The sequence below is a fragment of the Micromys minutus genome (genome assembly GCF_963924665.1).
Source record: "Micromys minutus genome assembly, chromosome: 8".
In the NCBI taxonomy this organism is placed as follows: Eukaryota; Metazoa; Chordata; class Mammalia; order Rodentia; family Muridae; genus Micromys; species Micromys minutus.
Genome location: NC_137977.1, coordinates 1,711,122 through 1,724,690, shown reverse-complemented (window position 1 = coordinate 1,724,690; position 13,569 = coordinate 1,711,122). Strand labels below are relative to the sequence as shown.

General features: G+C 47.7%; 1 protein-coding gene across 1 annotated transcript; it reads right to left on the bottom strand.

Moving 5' to 3' along the window:
• Positions 1–4,109: 4,109 nt before the first annotated feature.
• Positions 4,110–13,569, bottom strand: HRH4 (histamine receptor H4; the record flags this gene model as incomplete). The annotated part of the gene is made up of 3 exons (XM_080920005.1): positions 4,110–4,928; positions 10,211–10,374; positions 13,377–13,569. 3 exons carry the CDS (start codon positions 13,567–13,569, stop codon positions 4,110–4,112), a joined length of 1,176 nt encoding a protein of 391 aa, XP_080776131.1.

Genomic DNA, 13,569 nt, shown 5'->3' with positions numbered 1-13,569 from the left:
AAATGCAGTGTGGGCGGAGCTTAAACATCTGGACTCTTCCGTAGTCGCCGCACGTCATCTTTGGCCTCTTCATAGCCTTGTCTATGTGACTTCGAGGAAACTACTGGAAAGCCTTGCCAAGAAATAGGTCCTCTGACTGGCTGCCAGCAAAGATGCAAAGATACCGGGCGGCGCAGGGCGGCGCTGGGGCAGGATGGTTCCGGAGGCGCTAGTCCCTCGCAGCCCTCCAAGTTGATTATTAAGGAAGTGGTGATCCTCGCGGGCGCTCGCTCCTATTCGCGCTCCTGTCGGCTCTGACAGATACTGTATAACTCTTTAAAGGCCTCTGCTACGGTGCTGTCCGGCCACTGCCGGGGGTGAGCCTCTCACGGCCTTTCGCTCAATCCAGGAAAGAGTGTGGAACTGTAGCTCACAAAACTCCAGACTGTAACTGCGAAACCAGGGGAACAAAGCCCAGAAGTCCCCATCAAACTCAAACCAATTAAAGTCTGGAAATGAGAGGCCAGCAAAGGCAGAAAATGCAATCCAGGGCCGTGACCCGGATGTCCGAGCCAGGGCGCGGAAAGCCAAAGGGCACAGCAACAACTTAAAAACGGTGTCGTCCCAAGGAACAGCTTTCTGTAGAGGAAAATGTCCGTTTTTTTCCACCTCTCTCTTGACTCTCAGAACCTTTAAGTCAGGCTATATATCAGAAAAAAATGTTTCAACAACTACCCTGAATTTTTTACGCAGAAAGTCTTCTTTTAGGTTCAGGTGTTTTTTGGGCCTCTGCCCAGAACAGGGAACAGGCAATACGACGTGAGAGATAAAGTAGGTTCTTCCCACAAATCTTTTCACAGAGTTACTCACCAGGAGCTAAAAGTGGCACCTCTTTTTCCCCAGTAAACGCCTAAGTATAAAAGAAATGGCTACGTGGACTGACCAGATGTCTCGGTGGATAGAAGCACTTGCCACACAAGGCTGGGAGCCTGCGTTTGCCCCTCAGAACCCCTGAAAAGCCAGAATCAGGAGCACACATCCGGAATCCCAGCACGCCGATTCTGTGCTGAGATAGAAGGCAGAGGCCAGAAAAGCAGCTGTTCCGGAGCAGCAGAAGCCCTGCTTCAAGAATGCAGGTGGGGGGCGTGTTGTGAATGTCCCCTGAACCCACTGTGCACGGCCTGTGTGCACATGTGCACTGGTCGGTAGGCAGAGCTGAGTGGAGGTGGCAACGTGGTGGCCGAGGTGACAGAGGGCGAGAGGGGCATCGCTCCTGCTCTTGTACCCAGTGCATAACGCAACAGCACTCGATAAGCACACCCGTCCTCCTTACTTTGTGCCATTTATGGGATTCTGAAATCAATTACCCTTACTCCTGAATGGTCTAGCAGTGGGCATGCTCCTGTAGAGAAATAGCCAGGACCTCTCTGTGAAGCTTGTGCTGACGTAATAATGCTCCTGTCCCCTGTCCTAGCACTGCCTACTTACCTCTTCTACGGACTGTCAAAAGCCTGGTTTCGTACATATAGAATGGATGTCTCCCAAGAATGAAGTCTTGCCAGTGTTCCGGAGCCTCTGGCCCACGCAGGCCAGCCTCCTGTTGCCTCAGATGTCCGGACCCTCCAGGATGCTGGCGAGCCCACGAGAGACTGCTTGCTTTGAGATGCCCTTGTTGGCACAGGGTCTGCTCCAACAGCACAGCCTGCTGGGAGTCTCTCAGGAGAGAACAGGTATGCACCAGTCTCTTGATGACTAGACTCAAAACTAGGTGTCCCTCTCACTGCCTAAGGACAGTAGGGACAAAGCAGCCATTGTCAATGGAGAGCTCTACACAGTTGTTAGGTAAAAGGTAGGGGCTGCAGAAAGAGGTGGAAAGCCTAAACCTAAGAGAACCCCAGAGAAAATTCATGTTGAATCCACGTCATGGTGACGTATTTACTTACAATTAGTGGTTAATACATTGTGGACCCTCAGTAAGCACGTGTTTGAGGAATGCGTCCACGCAACCATCAAAAGGTTTCTTTTTCCAACAGTGTCTGCCTCACTAAGTACTCATGGCTTATTTCTCATTCCCAGAGAATGGGGTGATGAATGTGACTGTCAGGTGTCATACCATGGGTAACCTGCAGTAATTTCCATTTTATTGGGGGCATCGACATCTTACAGCACCTGCGGTGGAGTGAAACCCAGCGCGTGTCAGTGTGTCATCCCTTACACACTTCAGAAACTGCACCTATGCGCCTCCACTTTCTCCATGGCCCGGCTGAGACAAGTTTTCACAGGATCTACGTTCCGTAAACATCTGAGCCCTCAGAAACCACGGAGAACCTAAAATTACCAACGCGTTCATGTTTAGAGAGAAAGCTGACCTAGAAACAGGAAGGTTGTGCATTTATGATAGCTTACTGTGCAAGGGTTTTAGAACTTAGAACTATTAAGCACTTGAGTTACATAAGGGGTGAACATATACAAAATTAGGTCCGGTCCAAAGCACTCATGTACTTTGAAAATCTTCATGTTTCCGAGTTTGTAACTGATCAGAAGTTTAAATGGATCTAATTAAGACAACAGGTAAGATCACACGCGTGTGTATGAAGATACCATGAGAAAGCCTGGTACTTCACATACTAACCTAAAAAGTTAAGTTAAAAGGCAAAAAGTTTAAAAGATCTAAGAACTATGAAAATGATTAAATTGCACAAGAATTCTCAGAAGTTACCGAACAAATCCTGACAAAGCTTTATGGAATAATAGAGTTAACAATGGTAAAAAAAATAAATAAATTGACAACTTCTGCATAGATTCATGAGGGAAAAAAAAAAGGTTCTTTAAGTTCATCAGGGGTAGTAGTTGTAATTATAATCCTATAATCCTAACAGTTGGGAGCCAAACCAGGAGGACCACAAGTTCATGGATTATGTAATAATCACATCTCAAAAAAAAAAAAAAAAAAATAGGACGACACACCATACCAAAAAAATAGCATGGGAGCCTCAGGAAGCTGATGACACTCAGCACACAGTAAAGGGGACTCGCGGAGCCAGGTTCAGCACTGGGTACATGAACTCATGACACACCAAGCAAGCAGATTTACCAAGAATCACTGCCGTCTGATCCAGAGGATGCAGGCTCGGTTTCCAGAACCACATGGTGACTCACCATCATCTGTGGCTCCAGTTCCAGGGGACCTGAGAGCAGTTCTGGTCTCCACAGACACTAGGCACACACGTGATGCACAGACATGCATGTAGGCAAAATATCCATACACATTTGTAAATGATTGCTGGCATCCGCCAGTCGAGTAGACGTCACAGTGTAGTTTGGCCATGTGGTGTTTCCATCCACCCATATTCACACCAAGATAAGTTTTAGGTGAGATATGGAAGCCAGGAAGAGAGGGCAGGAAAAAAAAAAAACAGGACAAAAGGACCTTTCAAATAAGGGCACCTGCCCTGTCCTACAACTGACAGGGTTTCTTCCTACCACATCTTGCCTCCTTCCTACTGGGATCATGGAAGGAAGACCTATAAAAACCCATGAGCTAACCTGGGCTCACTCCAACCCTGCTTTTGCCAACTCCAGCCTAGACTCCCCTGGCACTGACCACAGAGCTCCCCACATGGCACGGGGGCAGAGCAGGGCAAGGCTTCTTGCCTAATACTTCTTTACGGAATGATGTTTCAAACTAATATTTGTATGACCAGAACGTCGAAAACAAACTTGGAGCTGGAGAGATTGCTCACCAAGGAAGACTGCTAAACACTCTTGCAGAGCACCCAGGTTCCGTTACCAACACCCATGCTTTGTGGCTCAGAGCCGCCTGGCACTCCAGCTCCAGGGAGACAGACTAATACTACTGGACAAAACACTGAGACAGAAAGAACACGGGGTTATACGATGCTGTGCTGAGAGAGAGGAGAGCGCACTGAGGAAATATTACAGCTCTCAGTTGCTCCCGTTCCCTAAACTACGGTTGACTCCTATTCCATCGATTTGCACGTGGAGGTTTTTAATTAAAGTTTCCCAACATTACATTTTCTGCATTGTTTGCTTGAGCGGAGAGAAGCAGATGGAAGCTCAGATCCGTTCCGAGGACAGACAGACAGAAGTTGGCACACGTGAAGCCGTTCTCAAGAAGATACTGACTGGTTCTGTGACGGTGCTTGCTGCTTTGTCACACGAAGTATCTTCCAGAAAGCCTTCTGGAAACGTCTGTGACACAGAGGGTACAGAAAGGGATTAATGAAGGAATTGAACCACTGCAGCCAAAAGGCAAGGCTATACCAAACCGACGTGGGGCGCTCCCCTCTGGGGTACGTGGAAAGAACAATTGTGGACAGACAGTACGGAGCCCAACAAACAGCAAAAGCACTCAGGAGGATGGCCAGCGACCTGGCTAGCTTCCTGCCTCTGAGGAGCTCCACGTGCTCTCTTTGGTGAAGTGCCGCGCTTTCTGTCCGGGAGAAGGAACCTACTTTGAAGGAAATGATTCTGCTGTTCATGTGAGTCCGTAAGGACGCCAGGAGACTGCCCTTTCTTCGTGGACTTTCTGAATGAAGGGATGCGGCTGATTCCTTTAATCCAGGAAGACTTGTCCTGCAAGCCAACCCAGCTCTGCGAGAGTGTCCAGAGTCACTGGAAGAGGCGGCGATGAATCCAGAGTGACTGGGGTGCCTACTGAGACTCCCACGCTTCCATAGGCTCCGGTAAATCTGCACATTGAAATAGGCCACCAAGACGACAGGGAGCAGGAATTCCAAAACCGTTGTGATGGTGAGGATGTACCACTCCGTAACAAAGCCGGGCTCACATTCCTGTGTGTTGGTGCTGTTTTTCCAAGAGTCCGAAACTAGAATCATCGGGCCATTTACCAAGAAAGCCAGTATCCAAACAGCCACCATTTGAGCAACAATCTTCACGATGCCAGTGTGCTGAGCCCTATAAGACACCTACAAGAAAACAGACTTTTGTTTTAGGTTTGATGAAAACATGCAGAGGGCACGGAGCAATTCCTTGGTCACTTGGAAGTTCCAGTGATATGCAAGAGCTACTTTAACTCACATGATGTCGGCGCGTGCTTTCTCAATAATTTTCAAGAGAAAACAGCAAACCATAAGGTGAAGCTTTGGACACCATAGCAAGGCCACACAAGCAAGGCCACGGACACTATCTAAAGTAAGAAAGCAGTTTTCTCAAAGCCTGCTATGGCGGCATGAATTTGTAATCCTGGCACCTGGGCAGTAGGGCCAGGAGGCCTTCTGACCAGTCCGTCTAGCCCAATTGGTGAGCTCTAGGCCAAAAACAGACCCTGTCTCAAAGGGAAGCCGTTTATAAGAGTGGCACCTAAAGTTGTCTTCTAGCCTCTGCATGCACATGCGTGTTCACATGAGCACATGCATACACATGCGCGGCAGAAGGTAGAGGACGATGCATGCATACACACATGTGTATACTCATGCAGAAAGAAAGAAACAAGCAAACAGAGAGAAGGGAAGGGAACTTTTCCTGGCTGATCGGAACAGTTGCCAGATCCGAGAGTGCTCCTCACAGTCCACCATCTGCAGCCTAGAACACGGCAGTGTTCGCTTCGATGAAACACAAGTCAGTGTGCGGACACAGCACACCGAGTGAGCAAATTGTTGGATGATGTTTCAATAAAGCATTGTGGTTTGGGGAATAGATAAACGTGTAGAGAAAAGCATGGACGTTACAGGGGAAACCCATTGGTTTGGGGAATAGATAAACGTGTAGAGAAAAGCATGGACGTTACAGGGAAACCCATTCTGCACCACAGGCACAGTTTTAAGCGCTTCAAGGTCATGGCTTATCTGATCCTGACACTCAGGAAGAATATACTCTTCTGTTTACACAGGAACCCCACAGTGAGGCCGACAACAGAGACAACCCTTGCGCCACTCCCAAGAGATTGCACACAGGAAGGCACTGGCCACGTTGGAGTGGCGCTGGGCTTCTGAACACTCCCAGGGCACTTCTATCTCTCAGTGTTTCCATCACAGCAAAAACCACGAGAAGGAGCCATGTTGGGAGACATGACTACAACAAGTACCAGTGTGTGTGTGTGTGTGTGTGTGTGTGTGTGTGTGTGTATGTGAAGTTAGGGTCTGTGAGTGTTACTCTCATGATCTTTGTGTCAAATCTGAAATCTTTAAGACAATCTTTGAAAATTGTAAGGCATGTAAAGACCAACTGTTCTTATCTGGAACAAATATCTCAACTAAAATATCGAACCCAGGGCCCTGCCCATGCCAGGCAAATGCTCTGCTCCTGAGCTACATCCTGGCCCTTCCTCTTCAAGGCAAGAACTCAGTCTGTGGCTCAGTTTGACCTTGAATTCAGTGTAGAGCCCCGACTGCCCTTAAACTTGAGGTCCTCCTAGTTCTGACTCCTGGGAGTGCATGCTTGTCACAGAACCAAGAAAGGTTTTATATTTATTCATTTTTATGTGTATGTGTGTGTGCCACATGCATGTATGGTGCTCCTGAAGGTCGGAGAGGACGTCTGATCCCCAGACACCAAAGGTACATCGCAGATGGTTGTGGGCCACAGGACAGATGCTTGGGACCAGACCTCGGTCCTCTGCAAGAGCAACACAAAGAAGCTTCCTTCCGGGTCTCTCCCAGGCCCCCACTCACAGGAAAGGAGGTGCCAACAACCTCCTCTTGCTGGATCTTATTTTCTCTGTGAGTTTTAGGACCTCACTGGAGCATTTTCTCATTTTTAAAGAGAAGCAGGGTGGCCTTTGATTTACTGCACATACATGCCAATGGCTATTGGTAAGAGAAAAATGGTCATTTTTTTTAACCATAAAGAAATGTGGGCCCCATCCCCACACATCCTAAACACACACACACACACACACACACACACACTCCTGGTGTTTCTGAGAACAAGCTCAGAAGTAAGCTGGCCCATGATGCTGACCACAGCTTCCACACACAGCCCATGCCCATGTCCCAGTTCTCATGACACTAACAGTCACTTGTACCAAGTCTGACTGTTGTGGGGCAATACCCAGATGGTCATAAACCTGCATTTAGTTTAATTGCTCCTTTGTAATGCTATAAAGCAATATACTAGAGATGCTTCTCTCTTTCATGCTGCATAGGGCCAACTGAGCTAACGGACATCAAGGGACTTGGGAAGTCTCTTCATCTCTGGGGAGCATTCTCGACAGATGACTGTTCAAGTGTCGCTGGAATCTAGACCCAGCTGATTGCAGTGGCCTCTCTGAAATCGGTCTCATCCTCTACAAAACACGCTCACTGTTCAGGATGTTGCTCCCTGTCCTGCCTCCTTCCCTGCCTCAGTAAAAGACAAACACTCTCAGTCCTATTCCATCTGGGAGACAGGAAGGCTCTCTGGAAACTTCTGGTATTAATAATGAGGTAAGGTCCTGTGTTCAACTGAGTCAAGTCCCCAAATGAGTTCTATTGCATCCTATCCACAAGTACCTGTGAATGTGGCCTTATTTGGAAATATGGTGTTGACAGATGTGATTAAGATAGTATGATGTCATTGTTAGACTTGGGGTCACCTTGATCCAGTAATGACTGGTGTCCGTATATAGGATGACATCATATTGGATGTGGGGTCACCTTGATCCAGTAATGACTAGTGTCCTTATAAGAAGAGGAAGAAAAATTAAAACCCCAAAGTTCCCTCTGATTTCTACCTGTGAACAATTAGCTCTTGAGGGGCATGCGGCCCCTGGGCAGCTGCCACCGTCCACCCATCTTCACGTGGACAGTCTTGGCATGCAATTCTTGTTGTTCTAGGCGCCCATCTTGGACAAAGTTTACAATGTGTCACCCTTGGCCACATGATAGTAAAGAAAGAGGTGTAGTGAAGTGTCTCCAAGCCAAAGATGGTCCACATCCTAAGCCATGAGAAAGCCATGGAGGTCTTCCCAGAAACTTCAGAGCGAGGGCAGCCTCCCTGAGGACAAACCTGTAGCTTCCAGAGTGAAGAGAGAGCAATTCCTGCTGGTGTTACCCACACAGATCATGGCCCTGCACTATTAATTTCCAGCCAGTTCCCCAACATTACTCCTCATGGCTTAGATTTCATTGCAAAGTTTCTCTCTTCATCTGAAGGTAAAGGAAGTCTTCTCTCTGACTTTCATCCTGGGCAAACTTTAATTTCTACTCTCTCCAGTTGGGATCTAGCTCCACGGCCCATCTTCATCATCCACCTTCGGTCTGACCCTTCCAGAGGACACCTCTGAACAACATTATGGACATCTTTGTTGAAGTTTCACTGTCAAATTCTACTTCCTGTGCCAAGGTTCCTGTTTCCTGTCACCTACTCCTCAACTTACAGCTTTGGGCAAAACTGAGTTTTCCACAAAGCCTGCTTAAGAGCCGTCAGGAGTCTTGAATTTATCCCAACAAAGCACAAGTGCCTTCTTAGCTGCCCTGTCATTGCTCACACTGTTTCACACACAGGGTTTGCCCTACGCGCAGCTGTTCCAGGAATGGAGACACAGCCGCCTATATCTTAAGAAACTGGCAGCCTTCACTGCCAGAGAATTCCTTAGAACAAAGGTACATCATACATACACACCACCACCCCCACTACCAACACATACACCATACACACTACCACCACCACCACCATCACACACACACACTGTACACACACACCACACACACCACACACACCACACCACCACCATCACACACACACTGTACACACACATCACACACACCATACCACCACCATCACACACACACTGTACACACACACACCACACACACACACCACACACACGTACTACTACCACCATCATTATCACACACACTATACATACACATACACCACATGCACACCACCACCACCATCACCATCACACACACACAAACCAAACCCACCCCAGCACCACCACGACCATCACTATCATACACACACACACACACACACACACACACCACACCCTGCCATCATCACCACCACACACACACTACACACATACACACACACCATCACCACCACCACTGCACAAATCATCTAGGTCTTCTCTCAACAGCACAGCTGAGCATACCATAGGTACTGCAAAACTGGATAGAAAAAATGTATTACTGGGCCCTGTATTATCACCCTGTTAATGTCAGGGGCCGCGTGGTCCTAGGGTGACCTCCAGAAGTGAACTGTCTACATTTTCCAGAATAGTTTGTGGAAGCAAAAGGAATGTGTCTTGCTTGAACAGCAGTACTTTGGAATCCCTTTGTTCCAACAGTTTGTCGTTTATCTCATTTCTCGTCCTGCTGGGTCTTCTCAGGCAAGAGCATCCCAGTGTGCTCAACACTGCCATCGCAGCATTTGGCCAGCGAACACACACGTCTCTGGGTATGTCTCCATCTAATCCACTGCTATTCCCCAAATACTGATCTTAGCACTTAGCAAGTGGACCGTCCAACAGTAAATAACAACAGCGGTTGCAGAGAGGGGTTGGGGAGCTTGGAACGCTCCTGTGAGGTAAGCATGGGGACCTGAGTTCAGATCCCCAGCACCCGTGTAAAGCCAGACTCAGCAGTGTGCACTTAACATCACAGGAGTCAGACACAGAGAGCGCCCTGAAGTCTGCAGACAGGCTGGCCTGGTATACACAATGGAAAAGCAACAAACCTCAAACAAGGTGAAAACCTCCCCCTGCTCCTCTCTCTACTCCTCCCTGTCTCCCCCACCCTTCTTGCCTGCAGATCCACAAATCACTGCACCACACTTCGTGGTTTCCTTGTAGCCACACCCTGTTTTCGCCTTTATTCCGTTGCTGTGAGGTTTATCTTAACAATCACCGCTAACTCACTGGTGAGACTATTCCAGAAGAGTAAGCCCAGCTTTCCTGCATCCTAAGCTGGCTCCGCTGTATCACCATCTTCTCTTTGGAGGTTCAAGATTGATTTTCTCACTCACTCACTCAGGAATTCTTTCTGGTTGCCCACAGAGTTCTATCTTAGAGAAATATTGAGGTTTTATCTTGGCCATGGATAGAGATTGGAATCTCACAGAGAGCCAAGGTACTGAAGACTCGGCTACCATTCCTCACGATGAGCCCTGCAGTTTCTTTGGTCCTTTCTTTCCCATTTCAAACACGGACAGAGTTCACAGTTCATACAGAATAAAAGTCAGTGAGATTCAGCCTGAGATTCATCCCAACACTCCCAGTACAGGTTTGCATTTCTAAGAAGAATGATTAAGCGTTGTGACTTACAGCGTTTGAAACTGACTGGTATCGATCGTAGCTAATGAGGACAATATTGTAGACAGATGCTGTGCACAAAAGATAGTCAGTGATGAGCCAAAACATGCAGATTCTACTTCCAAGATTCCAGTTAAACAACGTGTGAGGGGCGTAGAGGGGAATGGAGACCGCACCTGTTCAAGGAGGAAATGAATTAAAGACAGTTTTGGACCAGCACGATGGCTCAGCGACAACAGACACTTGCCACCAAGCCCGACAAGTCCCCAAAATCCACATGACACAGGAGAGACCTAACTCCCGCAGGCTGTGTTCTTACACAGGCACAGCACGGCAGGCCGTGGCACCACTGCCCATGTGCACGTGCAGGCACACACGTATATGCATACATGCACACACACACCCACACCCACATACAGTCATATAATCCGGTTTTTAAATATTTAAAAACCATACACATTATTGACTACAAAAAAGGTGTATTCTAATGGATATACCATAGAGTGGCATGCCCAAATCCATGACTATACCTTATTCACGGATACTACTTGGATAACTGTTCTTCAGAGGTGCTTATGGAGATCAGGTAGGTGTTGTGGGGCCGTAGAGGAAGCCAAGTGTGCGGCTCTTAGCTGACTGGAGCGTGTGCTGGACAAAGGTGGAACCCAAGTTCCTCTTCCCCATTCTAGGTGTAGCACTCACACACACACACACACACACACACACACACACACACACACACTCCCAGCTGTCTACCACTGTCAAGAGCCAAAGCAATAGGCCACCCAATCTTGGATTCCAGCTGCCAAATATTGCTCTAAACTGTTTCTAAGTTCACTGCCTCAGACATTTTGTTGCAGTAATGCCGTGCAAAACAGTGTTAGATATAAAAATTGTTGGTATTTTGCCAAGCTCTGTACGACTAATATCCCCTGTGCATTCTTTAAATGCTATTTTTAAAATAGCTGTCATGAGCAAGCTACGGGAGGGGGAGTGTGTGGGGGGGGCGGGGTGGGGGCAGGGTGGGAAGGATAGGGGGTGGGGTGGGGGGATGGGGGGGCAGGGGTGCTCCTTATCACTTCCCATTTCCAGCCATTTCCATCACAGTGCATCCTCTCTGTGGTCGCCCTCCCCCACAGCTGTCGACCCCTACCCCGCCCAGCAGCCCTGATTTTTACATCCCATTCTCTTTGAAACATTGTTCTTCCTAGAATGTCCTCTGTGATGCTCCCTCCTGGCCTCCTCTCTCTAAGAACATGCCTCTGCCCCATTCATCTGCCATGCCCTTGTCCTTGGGAGCTCTGTGGCTGCTGCGACCCCCTCTGTGGCTTACACTCTCAGAAACTTTGCTACATTTGCTTTTAGTTTTTTGTGACATCATGCAGTAAGATAATGTGTCTTATTGAAGATAAAGTGTCCTTCACTGCTGTCTCTTGTCCTCCTCCCACGGGACCATTCTCTTCCCAGTCAGCCAAGCCCCCCATCTCTCTCTACTGGGAGCAGCCTCCCCAGTAGCTGGGATTACAGGCCTGTGTCACCAAACCTCTCTTCCATTCCCATATCTAGTTCAAATAACCTGCTAGTTTTGTGTTTCAGTAACAGGGTTGGTTTACTGAGACAGGGTCTCACTAGCCCAGGCTGCCTTTGAGATCACTGTAGCTTGGTTTGTCCTCGAACCCATGATCCCTCTGCCTCACCCTTCTTCTGGGCCTTGGGCTGAGATTACAGTCAGATGCTACCAGTTGGTCTTTCCATGACTAGTAATCGGGACGGGGGAGGGGCAGGGTCATGACAGGGGCAGGAAGAACTACTAAGACAGTAGAATCCCAAGATTACCTGAAGTAAATCATAGTACCTGAAATGAGCCACTCATAGTTTGGTTTATCCTTGTGGCTCTCGATGTTCCCAACATGCTGAAGTGGGTAACAACCAGATGCTACTGACTTAAAGATTAGAGAGATCCAAGTTAAACTCTCTTTTCCACACTGTCTGAATTCTATGAAAGAGGGAGGAGGTGTTAAGGTTTCTAGAAGCTGTGTTAACTAATAGCTGGCCTGGAACACGCTGTTCTGTTGTTTCGTGTGTGCGCATGTGCGTGAGCATGCTTCCTTGCTTGTGGCAAGCTTCTCACTGAACCTAGAGCTTGTTGGTTTGGCTAGGCAACCAGGCCAGCAGACTGGGGATTGAACCCAGGTCCTCATGCTTACGGGCAAGCCCCAAAGACCGAGTCATCACAGCAGACCCCATGCCTTTGGTCTCGTTAAAGCCCTGATTTACTCTCTGTAGAGTGAGGATGCCTGTGAAGCGTTCCGAATGGTTGTAGGAAAGTAAATCTGAAGTGTTTCTCGGACAGGCCCACTTGTACATGCTCCTGCCGAGTCTGCTCTGGAAATTTGCAAGACCTTTCCATGGCTAGAGCAGCCTTTGGGATGTGAGCTTAAAAAGAGAGGGAAGTCGAATAGGCTGTATTGAAAATAGGGTGGTAAAGGGAGATGTGTGGAGGGAAGGGGGGCAGGGATGAGACTGAAGATGAGGGGGGGCCCCGTGAGATGGGAGGTGGTCTACCCCATGCCAGCTGCCCCTTACCTGCTGTCCTTCTGACCTCCTCGCTCCAGCCTCTGGCTCATATACACTGTGCACCTTCAGCCTTACCTTTGGAACTGCATTGCTCCTGATATAGTCTTCCCTAGACAGCAGCCCCTTCTCGCACACGCACGTGCATGCACACACGCACATGCATGAACAAGCATCAGGAGGGCAAGCGGTCTTGCCAGTCCCCTGAGCCTGCCCTGCCTCGCACAGAATTTCTCGGTCATGCTGGCTTCCAGCAGACTTTAAGTCTTATCACTTAAATACTAGATACAAACTCACTAAGGAAATGTAAACACTTGTAAATTTAAACAAATTAAAAATAGCTCTGAAAACAACCCATGGCACTAAAATAATTTTAAAACTATTCTGAATTAATTTATTCTAAAAACAGAACCAAAAAAAAAAAAACTGTTTTCAGATAAAGCTTCCTCTGGTGCAAAGTTTCTTTTAAAGTAGCATACACATTCTTCCCAGAGTTCTAACACTTCAACGGTTTCTTTTTACCCACCCCCCCCCCCAATCCATACAGTCCCTGGAATTACAAGACTTTAAGTTTGAGAATTTTTAATAAAAATACATAACTTACCCACGAAGAAGTCAGAAATAGCCAAATTAAGAAAAAAATAATTACTTCGATGTCTAAGGTTTCTGTCCACCACAAAGGCTAAAATGACCACAGCATTGCCTAACGTTATAGCAAAAGCAAATAGGGACATTAAAAATGCCAAGGGAACTTGAGCAGCTAATGGCGAGATGTTGGTACTGTTAGAATCCAACAT